At 32.7% G+C, this 20,212-nt stretch overlaps 1 protein-coding gene across 1 annotated transcript in view; it reads right to left on the bottom strand.

The window, feature by feature from the left end:
- LOC114334845 (serine-rich adhesin for platelets) overlaps positions 1–19,887 on the bottom strand; it is a 300,061-nt gene extending 280,174 nt beyond the window's left edge. Inside the window, exon 1 of the mRNA XM_050658731.1 lies at positions 19,571–19,887. Coding sequence (XP_050514688.1) covers positions 19,571–19,579 — 9 coding nt within the window. The 5' untranslated portion in view covers positions 19,580–19,887. The remainder of the gene's footprint in view (positions 1–19,570) is intronic.
- Positions 19,888–20,212: the final 325 nt, after the last annotated feature.

Below are 20,212 nucleotides of genomic sequence, written 5' to 3'. Positions count from 1 at the left end.
TATTCGTGTTCAGCGAGTCCAAGAACCTCCATGTAATCTGTTTGCAATAATTAAGTGCCGATAACCCTCTTACATTCACATGACGTGCCTTAGCGGTGACACTTGACACCAGGTGCTCCGAGCCCCGAGGGTAAGTTTTGATGGCTTAGTCATGTTCAGCGACCCCAAAACCCGAGTAACAAAATGTGGCGTTTAACATGCTTATTTTGACATGTTAATTGACTTTTGTATGCATTGTATGCACTTAAAAATGCAGTTATGCATTTCCACCTATGTTTTATATTATTGATTTTTTAACTGACGTCATCCTGAACATTATGCAAAAAGATGCAAGTCTTTAGGTACTGTATTTAAAAATCGATTTATTCGGGTGTTTTTAGTGCTAAATACTCTGGTCTATTAGTTTAAACGATGCTTTAACTCATTAAGTCTTGAAAGAAAACTTGCTATTGTTAGTATCCAATTATTTATTAATTAGGTACTTATAGAGTATAGAGCAATGCCTAAAATCATACTTAATGTGTAACCTTGTATAAGTATATCCTAACACCTTTCTTTATTACCTGTCAGTGAAATCACTTAAAATCAAATCGGATTTTTTTTAAATGGAATATCTCTTCGGTCGCTTTCTTTTCAAACATCTGTCAATGCTAATTGACTAATAAATATGTTCGATAATTAAATGATATTAAAACGTTAATATCTGGTTAATGAAAGTTTAATAGTAATAATTACTTTTACATTATTTACGTAAGTACGTAATATACATTCTTAAAAATACAGTTACCAAATTTCAAATATGCATTGCAAATGCAAAGAATGTGGTGTCTTTACGTTTTAACATAAAATTTAATTTTATTTTTGCAGTAGGTAAACACAAAATCTACAGTTTTGCTAAACTATGTTCATAATATTCTTTAAGTACAGTAAAACCTCGATACAACGGACCTCTATTTAACGGACTTCGGTTCGGATATAACGGACAAAAAATCCGATAAAATGTAAAAAAAATTAGTGCAAAAAAAAATATGAAAATCGAATTCTGAAAGAAAAATCAGCAATGACAGGATCTCGGCACTGCTTTATGCTAATCCCGATAGATCGCATGGATTGACTGCTATAATTGTTGACAAATCTCGTAAACCTAGAGTTGAAGAGTTGTCAAAGATATCGACACCTCCATCGAACAAGGTTTTGTAACTCATTTTTAGCGATTTTACAGGAGAGGCAAAAAACGAAAACAAGAATTTTTAAAAATTTGTAGTGAAATGATTAGACCCTTTTACACTAACGTGATATGATATTTATAACATAATAAGGGATTACTGTGAGATGTATGCTTTGTAATTTTATTAGCTATTGAGAATCTTCAGTTTGATTGAGATACAACCTTGAGATTAAACATGAGTATTCGTAGAAAAAGGTTGTAACTCGCCTAACAACCATTTTACACTCTCCGTGTTAATTATTTTTCCCGTTTAATTATTAAAAGGTTGTATGTTTTGAGTTATTTGCAATATAGCTAGGAGAAAATTAGTTTTTATGGTATATTGAAACAAAATAACAACTTAAAGTTTACACAATTTTAATTGGAAATTATAAATTTTACAATAACAATAATATTCAACACAACTTCTATTAATATTAAAAAATCATGGTATAAAATATCTCAAATTTTTCGCATTTTTATTGCGTATCTGTAAATATTTAATTTTAAACCATTTTACTTTATTACTTTACTCTTTTACTATTAATATCTACTTCAAAATTAACATGTGTGCCCTTAAATGGGTTAAAATTTAGAATTTGCTTCTGATTTATTTCATTTACGGATTCAGGCTTGCCTGATGCTTTGGCATATCGTATCATGGTTATCCATTGGTGTGGAGCATATACGACTCAATATTTTTTCTGTTTTTCTGTAAGGGCATGCATTGAATCACCCTCGTTTTGTGAATGTGCTATTTCTAAAAATACATGTGTAATGTTAATATTCAACTTTTTCACTACATAGAAGTACGTAGCAAATACTATTCGATACTTATTTTGTCCACTGCATCTACCAAAAAGGAAAAAAACTCCGTAAATCCGTTTTTACTTTTATTTCGATAATTTGACTTATGAGATGCACCATAATATGTTTGAATACGTTATAAATTAAACATACGTGCAACAAAGTTGTAACTCATTTAAAAACCTTGTTAATCGTCAAGTATAAAAAAAGTAAATATTTTACATAGGGAGTATCCAGTGTTACTTCCTTCTTCAAGCTAAAATGGAGTAAAATGACATACGTAACTTAAAATACAACTTCTTATTAGCCAAACTATTGAGAATTAAACTATGTAGTTTATATTGACGTGTGCGCAATTTTTTGCTGAATTCGCCTGTGTTGAAATCTGAAAAAAGATGTAACTTGAGTTACAACCTTGTTCGATGGGGGTGTCGATATAATGCATCATCTGCCAGTTTTATATTAGGTCATCAGGTATAGCTCGTAAGGCATGGTTCACCACAGATATTTTCAAAAATTGGATTTTAAAGAATTTGTACCTGTAGTGAGAAAATTTCAAGAGAAGAAACTGGAAATACCACCGAAAGAAGTAAAATGTTTATTCATTTTAGACCACACTCCTGCATATCCCCCTGAAAATATTCGTCATTCAGAAGATGGCAACTTTAATTGTATAATTCTGCCAAAAAATACATCGCTTATTCAACCCATGGATCAGTGAATAATTTTGGCAACCAAACTAGTATATTGCAAAAAGTTTTTAGATGAGGTAGAAAAGTAAAAAAGCACCAAATAAAACTAGATTCTTTTTTTAACCTACATATTTGTACACTGTATCTAGATACAGTACCTACATATTTTCAAAAAAAATTCATTGATTTTAAACCTATTTTTATATAACGGACTTTCGGCTTTAACGGACATCCTGTCCCCCCAATTAGTCCGTTATATCGAGGTTTTACTGTAGTTTTATTTTCCCAGTTAGAATAATAAATTAGTCTTATTTTCTTTCAAAAAAGTAGCAAACATTGCAGATTTTAATCAACAATGTAGTGCAAATTCATAGAAAATGAAAAATTTGCAACTCAAACGCATTTTGGAAATAAGTTTTCCTTGTGCACAAAATGCAATTTTCATTTTACCACCATGAATTTTGTTCATAAGCTTTCCTGACACTTTTCCCAATAAAATTTAAAATGTTGCACAGCTTGATTGAATAAAATAATAAACATAGTATCAAAAGTTATGCATCACCTAAAATTATGCTCATTTTCATAGTTGATTTTTTTATGAACAGATTAACAGATTCCGCTATTTTTTTATTATTCTAGATTTTTCTTTGGTAATTACACACTTGGACAAATATTTACTCAAACTTCCTGTTTGCACTTATACTTATACCAGGTGGAAGAAAAGAAATGTTTTTCTTATGTTAAGTTTAAGACACCCTCTAGGGAGGGCAAAGTACAAGTGTGAGAATACATCGAAATTTTATTGTAGTATTATGTTTTCTGAACATTTTGTTTTTTGAATGTCCCTGATATCTTTAGAAACTAAGAAAATAGACGTTTTTATTCTTTAACATGTGTTTTAACTGAAACAAAATTTTGAGACACCCTGTAGGGAGGAAATGGTACAAAGGTTGGTATTCATCGAAATTATGTTATAGTCTTATATTTTGTGAACATTTTATTATTTTATTTTTTCTAATATCTTTAATAACAAAAAAACTAGACGGTTTTAATCTTTAATATGTGTTTTAACTGACGACATGCTATACGTGAGGAGGCCATGTCTTATCATACCACTAAGATGAAATGATTTCCTTATTTCCTATATATAGTGCGAAAGAAACAAAGTGTTCAAAAAAAGAAAATCTGTGCAATGCACCTCTAGCTATTTAAATATCCTCCACGTAGACATCTAATCCGTACTTAAGGAAATTCCACCGCAAAACATAACAGAGCCTCCATTAAACAATCTCATCTCTCTTATGTTTTTATAACTCCCTTCCGTCAAACTTAACATAAGAAAAACATATCTTTTCTTCCACCCGGTATAAGTTCAAAAAAGAAGTTTGAATAAACATTTGCCCAAGTATCTAAACACCAAATAAAAATCTAAAATAATAAAAAAATTAGCGGAATCCGGTAATCTGTTCATGAAAAAATCAACTATGAAAATGAGCATAATTTTGGAGATGCCTAACTTTTTAAACTATGTTTATGTTTTAAACTAATTACCTATTACTTCGTTGTCTACTAATTATTATAATATTCTTTTTATTATTAAAGTTATTTAATTTAAAAAATTGTTTTGTTTAGAATCAGGCGCATTAACATGGATTAATAATTTTGTTTATATCTTTTTCAATATCCGCCATTAATATATGTCATCCAGTTTTTTTGTTTAAAATTTATAGTCATATTTGTGTGTATCCATATTATATTACTAATATATTTTAAATTTCGTAAGATATTATTTTTTAAAAATGGGTACGCCTTATTATTAATGCGAACCTATAAATAATACTTTGTTGTTAACACATTTTTGTAAAACCGGTTGACAGTTTTTATTTCAAGAAACAAAACTCAATCCCAAAATGGAAGAAGATCTGTGACTCATCCTACCTACACTCAAAACATTCTATAAAAATAATTTCAAATATTTATAGCAAGCAGATTATGGTTAGGTAAAATAATGTTATTTTTATCACTCCTTTTGAGAAATGTTCAAGTTGTTTTTAAACCCAAAATAAAAATAAGAAAACTGGTTAACTTTATAATTTTTTTAACTCCTTTCTTAGGCAATCTGTCCAACAGGACAGTGCCTTAGCAAACATTTTTAATTATAGTGCAGTAACTGAAGGTTTTCACCTCCGATTTCGTTGAACCTTCATCGATGTTCATAAAAATTGGTGAGTAGTTAGAGGATACCTCAAGGAACGAAGATGACATGATGCCAACTTGCGCTTTTACCGTGGGGTTGGATTACACCGCTTCCCGGGGGTGAAAATTATTTTATTAAAAATAATACCCCTAATCGATAGAGGGACAAATTACAAGCAAAATTTGTTATATCAAGTTATTAATATAAATTAATAATTTTTGAGTTATTAATGATCAAAGATTTTATTTTTTAGTAAAAAAATGCATGTTTTAAAGCTGTTACTCACGTATAACTCAAAAACTATAAGCATTTACAAAAAAGTTATTATTACCAAAATTTAATATAATAAAAAATTTAATACACTCCTCAGTTGAAGAACTACACTAATGTTAATTCAAAGTGAGTTGTGGGTAATTGAATGTATTTTTTTCGACGAGTACTCAAATCTAAGTACTTCGAAATACCTATCAAATGAGCTCCAGAAAAAGTTAATAGCATTAAAATTACGCAAGTTATGATGAAAATAAGAGAACCCTTTCGGAGTTTTTAGGAAAAAGTGAAAAATAAAACATACGCCATTTCCACAAAAATTAAAATTTATGGTAATCGTTAATACAGTTTCTTTATATTAGCATAAATAGGTAATGATTTCAACAATTTTGACCGGTTTAGAATACATATTTTTGAAAAAATGGTATAGTTTAAAAAAATCAGAATTTTTAAAATTATCGTAATTTTCATTTTCTTTTGATAATAAGTCCAAAAATACTCAGTATCATGGGCGCTCATACCTATGGAGCCCCCCCCTATCTTTTCGGCTGCTGTAAACTATATAGGGTGAGGCAGATAAAGGGCCTATTAGAAATATCTCGAGAACTAAAGGTAAGAGAATCATGAAAATTGGAATACAGGGGTTTTGAGGTATGAACTATTTAATGAAAAGATTTTGGTCTCTTTGCTACTTCCGGTTATACCGGAAGTTGACTGTAACTTCGTTTTTTTTTTAAATAGGACACCCTGTATATTTTTACATTTTTGGATTCTGCTCGCTGTCTTCTTTCTTAAAATATGAGGTTTTCTAATATTATACAGGGCAGTTAAAAAGATAATTAAGGTTTTTTTATAAATTTTGTAGCAAACTTCACACCCTGTAGAATTGTACTGATTTGATATGAAAAACTCCATTTATGTTCAAGTGATTTTTAATACCGTCTGTTATTATTAAAAATTAATAATATAGCCAAATGTTTAATTTTAATATACAGGATTGGTTGAAACTCGGAATGAGTATTTTCTGAGTTTTCTTAAATAGAACACCCTGTATTTTTGTATTGTAATGAAATGATATTTTATAGTACTTTTTTATTTCTTAAGCATTCCCTATACCTAACTGCTATGATTTGTAAGTTATTCGTAGTTCTTTAAGCCAAACAATTGCAGTAATTTTTGTTGCAATTGTTTGGCTTAAAGAACTACGAATAACTTACAAATTAAAGCAGTTAGGTATAGGGAATGCTTAAGAAATAAAAAGTACTATAAAATATCATTTCATTACAATACAAAAATACAGGGTGTTTCATTTAAGAAAACTCAGAAAATACTCATTCCGAGTTTCAACCAACCCTGTATACTAAAATTAACCATTGGGCTATATTATTAATTTTTAATAATAATAGGCTGCATTAAAAATCACTTGAACATAAATGGAGTTTTTCATATCAAATCAGTACAATTCTACAGGGTGTGAAGTTTGCTACAAAATTTATAAAAAACCTTAATTATCTTTTAAACTACCCTGTTTAATAATACAAAACCTCATATTTTAAGAAAGAAGACATTGAGCAGAATCTAAAAATGTAAAAATATACAGGGTGTCCCATTAAAAAAAACCAAGTTATAATCAACTTCCGGTATAACCGGAAGTAGCAAGAGATAACCGAGAGTTTCTATCTTGGTTATTTTTTACCCTATAGAAATAGTAAAACAAGTAAAATATTTGGCACGGAAAAAACTAGAATTTGGTTATATAAAATTTTTTACGTCTTATTGCATAAAAATATGCATTCTAAACCGGTCAAAATTATCGAAAACATTAATTATGCTAATATAGAAAAGTTCTTATAAGGATTACTATAAATTTAAATTTTTGTGGAAATGGCGTATGTTTTATTTTTCACTTTTTCCTAAAAAAATCGGAACGGTTCTTTTATTTTCATAAAAGCTAGTTTAATTTTGACGCTATTACCTTGTTCTGAAGCTAATTTGATAGGTATTCCGAAGTACTTTGACAAATGTTTAGCAGGAATATTTTATACATTGCATCGTTTTCCCGTTATTTAAGCTTGAATACTTAGATTTGGGTAGTCGTCGAAAAAAATACACATTTAATTGCCAATAACTCACTTTGAACTACCATTAGTTTAGTTCTTTATGTGAGGAATGTATTCAGTTTTATATTATCTTCAATTTCAGTAATAATGACTTTTTTATGAAAGCTTATAGTTTTTGAGTTATACGTGAAAAATCGATTTAAAACATGCATTTTTTTACGAAAAAAAATAAAATCTTTGGTCTTTAATAACTCAAAAAATGTTGATTTATTTTAATAACTTTATATAACAAATTGTGCTTATAATTTGTCCCTCTATCGACTTATGGTATTATTTTTAATAAAATAATTTTCACCCACGAGAAGGGGTGGCATCTACCACCAGGGTAAAAACGCAAGTTGACATCATGTCACCTTTGTTCCTTGATGTATCCTCTAATTACTCACCAATTTTCATGAAAATCGATTAAGGTTCAACGAAATCGTAGGTAAAAACCTTCAGTTACTGCACTATTACTTGCAGCTTTTATTTAAACCAAATAATTAAGTCTTAAAGACAAACAAATTTTTATCTATGAGAAAAGATATGGCTGGTTTAAAATTAATCGTCGTAGACGTATACACAACGTGGATAATTCATAGTAATAAGTTATATTTATACTACCAATGTCATATAATAAGATATAAGTATACTCACAAAGTAGGCGAAGTAATAAAGCACTAAAATTGGCCTTACCTCCAAAAAAAAACGACAAGACGGATCGTAATAATTCTTTTTGCATTCGATCCGTGAATGCACCAGGAAACTATGTGACCCCGAGCCATGATATAATATTGAAAAACTGCATACAAAAAATGCATTCTTAAAGTGCATCTCAAACAGACAAGAAAAAAAATTCAGAACTCGTCAATTATTGGCGGGAATGAGTTCAATTTTGATATTCTGAGGTTTTTGGGGTCGCTGAAAACGAATATGACGTTGTAAGTGATCTCCGCAGTACCTGGTGCCCAGGGTACCTACTGTTTACCTCGTCATTAAAATCCATTAAAAAATTAGTCAGAAATCGTTACTCGGGGGGTTTTTAGGGTCACTAACGACGAATATGACATCGGAAGTTATCTACGGAGTACCTGGTGCCCAGGGTACCTACTGTTTACCTCGTCTTGTGGAGTTTTCGGTAAAAATTTTATTAAAAACTTAGTAAAAAATCATTATTTGGGAGGTTTTTGAGGTCCCTAACGACGAATATGACATCGAAAGTGATCTCCGGAATATCTGGTGCCCAGGGTACCTCGTCTTCTGAAGTTTTCGGCAAATTTATTAAAAAATTAGTCAAAAATCATTATTTGGGTTTTTTTGGGTCGCTTTGTACCCAGGGTACCTACTATTTACCTCGTTTTCTGGAGTTTTCGGCAAATTAATTTAAAAATTAGTCAAAATTCATTACTCGGGGGGTTTTTGGGGTCTCTGACGACGAATATGACATCGGACGTGATCTCCGGAGTACCTGATGCCCAGGGTACCTACTGTTTACCTCATCTTCCGGAGTTTTCGGCAAATTCATTAAAAAATTAGTCAAAAATCATTAGTCACGAGATAAACAGTAGGTACCCTGGGAACCTGGTACTCCGGAGATCACTTCCGATGTCATATTTGTCGTCAGCGACCCCAAAAACCCCCTAAGTAATGATTTTTGACTAATTTTTTAATGAATTTGCCGAAAACTCCCGAAGACGAGGTAAACAGTAGGTACCTACCCTGGGCACCAGTTACTCCGGAGATCACTTGTGACATCATATTCGTTTTCACCGACCCCAAAAACCCCAGAGTAACAAAATTGAACTCATTTCCGCCGATAATTGACGAGTTTTGAATCTTTTTTATTGTCTGTTTGAGATGCAGTTTAAGAATGCATTTTTTGTATGCAGTTTCTCAATATTATCTCATGGCTAGAGGTCACTAAGTTTCCTGGCACATTCATGAATCGAATGCAAAAAGAATTATTAAGATCCGTCTTGTCGTTTTTTTTGGAGGTTCAATACTTTATTGCTTCGACTAAAGAGACGTTTATATTGTAATTTGACTTATAGGCCAGTAACGAAAAAAAGAGCTGAAAAAATCGTAGGTACCTACAGGTTTTTAAAGGTTCAAAAAGGAGTAAGACAGCTCATTAGCCGCTGTATGCTCGCTCCCGTTAGGTAAATTATTCCGATTCGTTTTTTTTTTGCAAAAATTTACTCAAAAATCCACCGGGTACCGCGGTTGGAAAATTGTTATTACAAATTGTAAACAATTATTTTAAACAAATTCAAAAAATATTTTTTTCACTTCGAACAATTTTTTTTAGATTCTTTGGGTCACTCTGAGCAAAAAACGTATCTCGTGATTTTTCTCTAAAATTGATTGTTGTCGAGTTGTACGCGATTTAAATTTTGGAAAACGGCCAATGCTTAATAACTCGGTTAAAAAATATTATTTTGAAAGTCAGAAAGTGACTAAATCAAAGTTTAAAGCCCCCTACAAGATCATGAAGAAATTTTTGTCATTATTTTATTACAAAGCTGTTATTTTTAAAAGATGAAATTTTTCAATCCTAAAAGCAACATTAATAATATTGAAAATATTAAAAATATTACTAAAAGATTTTTAAATTGAAAAACTTATTGGTACACTTTCCTGATGAAACCTCCAAGGCTTCTACAATTTGCAAGCCAAATGAATGCTGCAGTGAAGACAAAGGGAAGGAATTCTACACTATGCAATTCACAGCCCCGTCTGCAGCTTGGTAAAGTTCCAACGGAAAATGCACCTAGTTACTCTACGGAGTAATACGACTATAAAATAAAAATGTATACCATTTTTATTCAGTTGCAATGCGAAGGCAAAACAATCTTACTTTTCAATTAGAATACGGAGTGCAATCCCGCTATCTGAATCGCGATTTTCAATTCTTATTGGAATCTCATCGGAGATAGCGCAGGCTTGTTCTCCATATCCTAACTGACCAGCACCGAGAGCTTCTTCCGTTGGAACTTTACCACGCTGCAGACGGGGATGTGAATTGCATAATGTAGAATTCCTTCCCTTTGTCTTCACTGCAGCATCCATTTGGCTTGCAAATTGTAGAAGCCTTGGAGGTGTCACCAGGAAAGTGTACCAATAAGTTTTTCAATTTAAAAATCTTTTAGTAATATTTTTAATATTTTCAATATTATTAATGTTGATTTTAGGATTGAAAAACTTCATCTTTCAATTGCCAGATGACGCTAGTCACCTACCCTATTTGTTTCAGTTGCAATGTGTGGGAAAAGCTCTCGGTGCTGGTCAGTTAGGATATAGAGAACAAGCCTGCGCTCTCTCCGATGAGATTCCAATAAGAATCGAAAATCTTTCAATTGCCAGATGACGCTAGTCACCTACCCTATTTGTTTCAGTTGCAATGTGTGGGAAAAGCTCTCGGTGCTGGTCAGTTAGGATATAGAGAACAAGCCTGCGCTCTCTCCGATGAGATTCCAATAAGAATCGAAAATCGCGATTCAGAGAGCTGGATTGCACTCCGTATTCTAATTGAAAAGTAAGATTGTTTTGCCTTCGCATTGTAACTGAATAAAAATGGTATACATTTTTACTGTTATTTTTAATTATTAACAATGAGCGCTAAGCGCGTATTGAGGCGGCCGTCAGAGAGATGCATCATTGGACCGTATCAACACTTTTTCAAACGGTTTTTTAGTAACAGTTTTGATCAAATGTTGAAATTGTGTGATCAAATATTTGAAAATTGAATCCTCAAAGAATCGATTGCGATCTGCTAAATACCCTTAGAATCATTGTTTGGGCAAGTACAGTTGTTTAAATAATCAATCTCCGTGATAAACAAATTGAATAATTTACAAACTATTTGGCCACTTAGCTAAGATTTGGCACATTTCAATAACTCACTAATTGCCATAACTTCAAGCAGTTTAGGTACATGTTGTTATTCAGAAAACGAATTTATTAACATAAACACCAGTTTAAACCAGAGGTTTAAACAGTTTAAGACTTCGTATATACACCATATTTTTCACTTTTTCATAAGCTATATTTTTACTAAGAATATTTTTTTCGATAACATACTTACTTTTTGAGGTATTGGCGAGAGACCGTCTCATAACTTGTTTTTTTTTTGAAAAATGAACATATTCACTCACAAATAGCTCGAAAAGTATTGAATGGAAAAACTCTATAGAACTTAAAGGTTGCTTAGAATTAGTCAGTTTATCCAATTCCGGACTTATCTCGAACGTATGTTTTTCAACCGGGAAGGGGTGAAATACCCCTAGGGCAAAAGCGCACATCGGCACAATAGGTAGGTATCACTTTTTTTTTGTTTGACCTGTTAGCTATGTTAGCTATGTGTATGCCAAATTTCATCTCAATCCGAACAGTTCTTTCAAGCTTACAGCAAAAACCGTGAGTAAATGACTATAGATTAACTTGCGTTTTTATGATATATTTTATTAGACCAGTAAGGATCTGTTTTTAGGTGGATGTGAGAGGTGGCATTCAGATTTTTGCGGATAAAGTTAGGTGATAACTTCGTTAATAATAATTGATTTATGCTCCTTCTCAAATATGCCCGGAACATTAATAAAAAAAAAATAAAATATTTAAAAATTTCAAAAAATTTTGTTTTTTTTTTCTACTTTTTTTGCTTATAACTTTAAAACGATTCATTTTGGAACAAAGTCCTATAGGAATAAAACAAAGATAATTAAATTTTCTATCAGATGCGATTGGTTAAAAATGTCTTAATTTATCACCCTTGCTGCAAAATAGCAATAAATATAAAATAAGGGGCAAAACAAGCCTGTCCTTATTCAATGATTTTCCATCACTTAGGTTACACTTGGAACCTTCATAATTCGCTTAGAAAGTTTTTGTAATATGCTAAAACCGTACTTACACCAAATTTCATTAAAATTGACTTACTAGATTTTGAATAATAATTTTGCAATCTAAACTTTTTTAAAAACTTTAATATTTTTTAAAATCTTGCATAACAAAAACTAGAACATATAAAGATTTGTCAATTTTTTTACATATAAAGAAGCACTCCACCTATCTAATGCACTTTACAGAATTGAAATCGGATTGTTTAAGCAGCCTCAGCAATGTTTTAAAGTTATAATTATCGATGTTTTTCGAAATTTTTAAATATTTTAATTTTTTTATTAATGTTCCGGGCATGTTTGAGAAGGAGCATAAGTCAATTATTAATAATGAAGGTGTCACCTAACTTTATCTGCAAAAATCCGAATGCCACCTTTCACATCCAAAAATAGACGTTTTTTCACAGATGCTTACTGGTCTATATGATATAATTTACGATATAATGATTTTATGATGATTTATATTTAATGTTTTGGTCAGGGGCCCGCATCCCAACTGGAACCAGGGCCCGCTGATTTATCAGTACGCTACTGTTTGCAATATTAATTATTTTTGCTATCAGACCAAAAACTTATAATTTCCTGAATAGAAAGGTGTATGTAATTTATTATCTCAATCTTTGTAACGCTGTAGATGTTGTTAAGATACCTACTATGTATTTGTTTTTATCTTCACCATGTGCCTTTGCTGAATCAATTTGACTATCTCTCGCTTTCATCCAATAACATTTTTAAGATGGAATTAGTGAAACAGTTAAGAATATTCTTATCAAATTGGTGAGATCATTATGGTAGGGGAGCCCAAGCGGGGATTTTTGCAGTTACTCGAGCGCGTCAGATTATCATATGGAGAGAAACCTGGTACACTGCAGATGTACATCTACCATATATTGGCTCTTAACACAGGGGAGTTCGTTAAGGGGGGACCGAAAATAAAAATCCATCCTTAAAAAAACTCGAAATTGTCAGATTAAGATAAAGTAAGTTAAGTACATGCAAAAGAGTGTATATTTAAAAAATCTGACGATTTGAGCCGGGCGTATGGAAATGGGCGTGTCCCAAAATTTCACAAGAAAAAAGCGAATATTTCGCGAAATGAATGACAGACCGAAAAAATAAAAAATATGTGCTCAATATTTTTTAAAAATCTATCTAATGATACCAAACACGACTTCTTACGGAGAGGGGTGGGGGGTAAATTTAATATTTTAAATACGAATCCCGCGATATTTCGCGAAATGAACATCAGATCGAAAAACTGTGAAATACACTTATTTAATATTTTTTAAAAATCTATCGAATGGCACCAAACACGAGCCCCCACGGAGGTGGGGTGGGGGGTTACTTTAAAATCTTGAATAGGAGCCCCCATTTTTTATTGCAGATTTGGATTCCTTACGAAAAAATAAGTAACTTTTATTCGAAACATTTTTTCGAATTATGCGTAGATGGCGTTATAATCGGAAAAACGATTGTTGGAAATGGAAAATTAAATTTAAAAATGGCAAGCGCCCACTAAAATGGAAAATGTTACTTAACTTTTTTTGGTTTTAGGACCTACTCTTCACAACCCAATAGGTCTCCAAAGCGCTCGAGTGACTGCACATTTAGCATACTTTGCTCCCCTACTATTACTATATGATAAGAAAATCTCTAAAACTGATCATTGGCATTTAATCAGTGTTTATGGATCAGACAAAAATATTTGTATGGTGCACTAATTCCTTAGTACGGTTCTTGAGCTATTTTCTTGGTGCATTTTGCTTTTAATTTTATAGTTTCTGTTAATTAATAACAAATTTAAAATTTGAGAGAGGGAGAGCGAGAGAGAGACTCTAGCTATGGAGGAGTAACACCGAGCCACAAGAACTCATCTCTTACAGTACTGCTTATCTATATAATAGGTCTATAGGTCGATACGATACACTATCACTATTGCATTCCAATCCAAGTAGGAGATTTATTTAGAATTTTAACCTACTATATTATAGGTCTGGATCCCGCGTATGAAAAAAAAGTTGATTAATAGCAAGCTGAAAATTTGTTAATAGCTTAAGGGTGTCTAGTCGGACAAACTTTAATATATGGGAACACTGGAACAGGGGAAGTTTTAATTGTGGAACAGGTTAAAAATTTGGAACGGTCAGACCACGAAAACGGCACATGTAGTCTGTCCGACAGAACAGACTTAAACTCTTCTAACAGAGATTAAACTTTCATGCAAAAATCAGACTGCTATTTATCACCAAATGGGCGTTTTAATGAGTGGAACATGTCGAATATGTCAAATGCCAGGAATGATGACAGGTGATAAATAGCAGTCTGATTTTTGCATGAGAGTTTAATCTCTGTTCGAAGAGTTTAAGTCTGTTCTGTCGGACAAAATAAATGTGCCGTTTTCGTGGTGTGACCGTTCCAAATTTTTAACCTGTTCCACAATTAAAACTGCCCCTGTTACAGTGTTCCCATATATCAAATTTTATTCGACTAGACACCCTTAAGCTATTAACAAATTTTCAGCTTGCTATTAATCAACTTTTTTTTCATACGCGGGATCCAGACCTATTAGTAAAATAAGAAATCAAAACCGATACGATAAGGTTTTAATCAACATAAAATTGTATACAAGCTAAATATAACAATAGGAAAATAATCTAACAGTGACACTGACTTATGCCAAATACTGATACCTAGGATAAAGTTGTCTATAATATTCTACAGCCAATGCAATACCAAGGAGGTTGATATCATATCATTGGCCTACGGCCTACACTATATTCAAGATATAAGGTATATATAGTCCGTCCGCTATAACTTTTCCCATGCGGTACGATCCATTTTCAATCAAATTAAGTCAAAACATAAATTGAAACGAACGTCGATGTGTATATACATTTTGTATACTGTATACTATATACTACACACATCGGCGTACGTTTCACTTTCTGTTTTGACTTAATTTGATTGAAAATGAATCGTACCGCATGGGAAAAGTTATAGCGGACGGACTATATGTCTGTTTTATTGACTATAATAAAGTTTTCGATATGTCCTGAAACTAAAGAAGATATACTACAATGACCTCAGGATCATATCTAATTTATATTATAAGCAGCGAGCAAAAGTACGTGTTAACGAACAGTTGTCAGAGGAAATTGAAATTAGACGTGGGGTGAGACAGGGATGCGTATTGTCGCCAGTTCTCTTTAATGCATCGGAAGAGATCCTAAAACAAGCTCTTGAGGGCAAAACAGCTGGAATAAAGGTGAACGGAGTTCCCATTAACAACATTAGATATGCGGATGACACTGTCATCTTAGTCGAAAATATTGAAGATTTTCAGAGACTGGTTAACATAATAGCGACATATAGCCAAGAATAAGGTCTAACAATGAACATCAAGAAGACAAAATTTATCAGAATATCTAAAACTCAAAGAAATAACGAGAATCTCCTCATAAACGGAACCAACGTCGAACGAGTAGACCAATATGCATATCATGGAACAATTATTAACTCCACAAATGATTACTTCCAGGAAATTAAAATTAGAATAGAAAAGGCTAGAGCGAATTTTAACAAAATGAGAAAAGTTCTCTGCACAAGAGATCTAAGGTTGGAGCTAAGAGTAAGGTTGGCTAGGTGTTACGTTTTCTCGACTCTGCTTTACGGAATGGAAGCTTGGACCTTAAATGCGGCATCAATGAAAAAACTGGAATCATTCGAGATGTGGGTATATAGAAGAATTATAAAAATATGATGGACAGAACACGTTACAAACAAAGAGGTTCTGAGAAAGATGAATAAAGAAATGGAAGTCTTAAACACAATCAAAACCAGAAAATTGGAATATCTCGGACATATTACACGTGGAGAGAGATACAACTTGCTCCAACTCATTATGCAGGGAAAGATTCAGGGAAAAAGAATCATAGGGAGACGCAGAATATCGTGGCTGCGCTACCTGAGAGAATAGTACGGATTCACATCAAACGAACTTTTCAGAGCAGCCGTCTCCAAAGTCCGAATGGCTATGATGATTGCCGACCTCCGTCGCGGAGATGGCACTTGAAGAAGAAGATATTCTTCCAAATACCGTGGTAAATGACGAACTCTTTCAGATCTTCTAGGAGCTTCTGAATGAGGCGAAGAGCTTCAGTGAGAACACATTGGAGGCCTTTCAAGAAGTAACAAATCCGGTGGAGGGGAAGATAACGAATCCCGTCGTAAGATGAATTTAGCCTTTACTACAGATTGAGAAGACAGATGGCCTCAAAACTATTCAGAAAAATGAAAGTAGCCATCTATATAACACTAATCCCAGGCAACCAAGTGACGTCATATAACGTTGAGGAAACGTCAGTTTTTGGTTTAATATAACAAGTGTTTGGACATTACGTCATATAGACGTCTTTTGTAGGTGATTTTAAATACGTAAGATTAATGACGTTAAAATTACGTTTAAAAAACGATTTAATTTCAGACAGCGTAAGTCTGACGTCACAAAATTGGGAGGAGCTTGCTTGTTTGTATTGACTCAAAACAATTTCGTTTAGGTATTTTCCAACAATTTCGCTAAATGTTCATAACTCATAAGAAATTTCTCATTTATTGTTTATGCGGTTTGTGTCTTGTGTGATAAAATAAGACTTCATTTAGATATTTAGTTGAAGAAACGTGTTAATTAATAGATGTTTATGCGTTTTTGCTCAGTGAGTTAGTTTAATGCAGTAATTCTTTTTGATAACTATTTGAGGTTATGTTTATTTGTTTTTAATTAAGGATATGCTGGATAATTTGTTAATAAATTATTTATTAGTTTCATATATATGTTGTTTCAGTTTTGACACAGTAAGTAGGTATATATAACTAGTGAAAATTCTATAATGTGAGGGCTGGTGCTGGTACAATCATGCAGAATCAATGTTGGAATGTTGCTTCTAGAGCACAAGCGATCTTAAACAAGTGGTAGTATATCTTCGACACATGGGAAGTAGGCCTATAGGTTTCATGTTACCTATTTTTTATACTATTTTGAAACATCTGAAAGAGGTCACTTTTTGAAAGTATTAAAGACGTGATTTTACCGACGTATAAAGATCGTCATCTTTTTGACGTTGAAAAATCGTCACGATCACGACGTGAAAAAAACGTAGATACGATTACGTTTTAAAATCGTCACCATTATGACGTCAAATCGATGAGACAAATACACGTGATTTTCAACGTCAGTACTACGTCACAGAAACACGTCAATTGGTCATTTTTATGACGTGTTATCTACGTTATAAAAACGTCGTTTGGTTGCTTGATATGGCGCAGAAACGTGAAGGACCAAGACCTGCTTAAAGGTTTCGAGAGAAAAATCCTAAGAAGAATATATGGAGGAATAAAAGAGCAAGGTTTATGGCACAGGCGTTACAACTTTGAGGTGTATAGAAGTTTCGGAAAACCTGAAGCTCTAAAATTCTTTAAGGTAGCACGCCTTAGATGGATATGACATCTAATCAGGCAAAATGAAACTGCAACAGTCAGAAACGTTTTTGACCGAAGATGGCCGATGAGACAACGCGCCAAAAAAAAAGGAAGACCGAGACTTTAGGTATTAAGACAACTTAGGGGACGATTAAAAATCTATTGGAGTTAGAGCATGGAGAAGAATTGCCAGGGATATAAGTGATTGTTCTGAAGAAAGCTTTGGCTTATACCGAGCTGTGAAGCCAATTATGATGATGATGATCTTCTTTTCTTGATGTGCCTATCCGTGACGAATGTTGGTGATTATCATGGTAATCTTCACTTTATCTACAGCAAGGCGGAAAAAGTAGAAAACGCACTTTATCTACAGGAACGCAGGTTCTGAGGTTCTTTAACCGGTAGGTTCTTCTTCCTGGACCTCGCTTTCCAAATATTTTTCCTTGCAGGATGGCTGCTAGAAGGGTATATCTGGATTCATTTCGCATACTGTGTCCACAGTATTCCAACTTTTGAGATTTGATTGTGGTTAGTACCTCTGGTTTTTCCCCATTCTTCTAAGGACCTCCTCATTTGTGATCCGATCAGTCCACAGGATTTTAAGAATTCTCCGATATAGCCACATCTCAAATGCTTTCAATTTCCGGCACATATCTCCGTTGAGGGTCCATGATTCAACACCATAAAAAAGGACAGAGAAGATGTAGCATCTCAGTATTCTTACATTTATACCAAGAGAAAAGTTGTGGCTCTTGAAAAAGGCCACCATGCAAGCTTGATCTAGCTTTTCGTGATGATGATGACTCTAATGAAACATTTAAGTACATACATTGGTATGGTTTTTTAATGTCACTGGCCAGTTTTAACATTTTTAGCCATTTAATTATTACTTAACTATCCTCAAGTTTGCCCCAGGTCTAATATGATAAATTAAGACCTAATGTCCTCAAATAAGAAAATAAATATTTTATAAATCTATCAAAATATCTACCTTTTGTACACAAAATACCTATATAGTGCAGTCAATGAGGGTATTTGGCTCCGAATTCCAGCCTACTACATCGATTTACTTGATATTTTTACAGTAAGTAGGGAATAGCTCATAAAGTCTTCCCTATATCTTATGCAGATTTTATTTTGGGGGTTGTTCCCTTGTCGGGGATGGAAAATTTTTTGGTCAAAATAACCACAGAAGTTCCTAGCGAACCAAATTCTAAGCAAAAACTGTTGTATATTTCTATTTGAAAACTGAAAACTTTTTGAGTTATTGGAGGTTGAAAATTTGCCATTTTCATTCAAAAATGAAACCTTTTCGAACGGTTTTTTGCGAATACCATGCATCTAACGAAAAAAAAAAAATATATACATTATAAAACATTTTTGTAGCTTATGAAAAAACAGAGATTTGTTTCTTGATAAATCTTCTAGTTATAACAGAAGAAGTGATGTGGTAGGTGACAGGAATTTTTTTTGTGCATGCTCAAATCGGTATATTCAACTTGAAATAACATAGAAATGGTCGATTTAAGGGTATAATGCCACAAATACAATTTGTAGTGCTTGGAAAGACCTTTAAAATTAGCACTGTTATATGTCGATTACATTCAAAATAAACGGGATATGGTGCAAAAAAATGATGAATAATGCATAAAAATGACAAGTATATTTTTAAAAATGACAATTATATATATATTTTTATGTTCAAAAAGTTGAATTGGTTTAAAATGTATGATTTTTGAATAAAAAAATAAAATCAAATTATAGAGCGCATTTTAAAATTTTCTTAAAACTCTGCCCTTTCCCCACTTAACTCGAAAATGATCAGAGATACGAAAAAAATAATACAGTACAAAAATGTAGAGTTTTTTGAGGTCTCCACACCAATTCGTTTATATTGCTTTTAATAAATATCAAGTAAGTTTACTTACCGACAACATTTTGTTATTATATTTTGGAATATCCTCTAATGAACTTCAACACAACAAATAAACAACTATCACATATCCATCCAAACGAAGAACTAATTCGCCAAACCGTTAATTATGACACATAACCGCCCCTCTTAATGAAGAAACAAAAAAAAATAAAAATTCAAACCACAAAACGGATGCGAAGATGCGCACCGAATTTTTAATCGAAATTAACGACGACAAAAAGAAACGCGCCGAAGAAGTTCCTCTGGTTGCACGGTGGTCAATAAAATCCTGCCACAATAGCGACTATGAAGAATGTGCTAGTCTGCACTCTGCTGATGGGCTTGGCAAGAAGCAAGAAGGTGAAAGGTATCAACAATTTATAGGCGGGGGAATACTATAATGTTTATTTTTAACTTCTTTCAGACTTTTCATCCGAACGCAAAACACTTTTGTTTTCAGGATATCTTTTTATCGCGTTGACAGATGATAGGGGAGAGTTGGATAAAACGGGATAGTCGGATAAAACGGGATACCTAGCCTAGAGACCCAACTAGTGGTGCTATCAATCGGACAACGACGGAAACTTGTTATCAGTCGTCATTTTAACATTCTCAGTTCGTTTTACCTCGATGCCACTATTTGATGAAAAGTTGT

This window comes from Diabrotica virgifera, chromosome 8 (assembly GCF_917563875.1).
Source record: "Diabrotica virgifera virgifera chromosome 8, PGI_DIABVI_V3a".
Classification (NCBI taxonomy): domain Eukaryota; kingdom Metazoa; phylum Arthropoda; class Insecta; order Coleoptera; family Chrysomelidae; genus Diabrotica; species Diabrotica virgifera.
The sequence above is the reverse complement of the archived record's forward strand: the minus strand, read 5'-3'. Positions and strand labels throughout refer to the sequence as shown.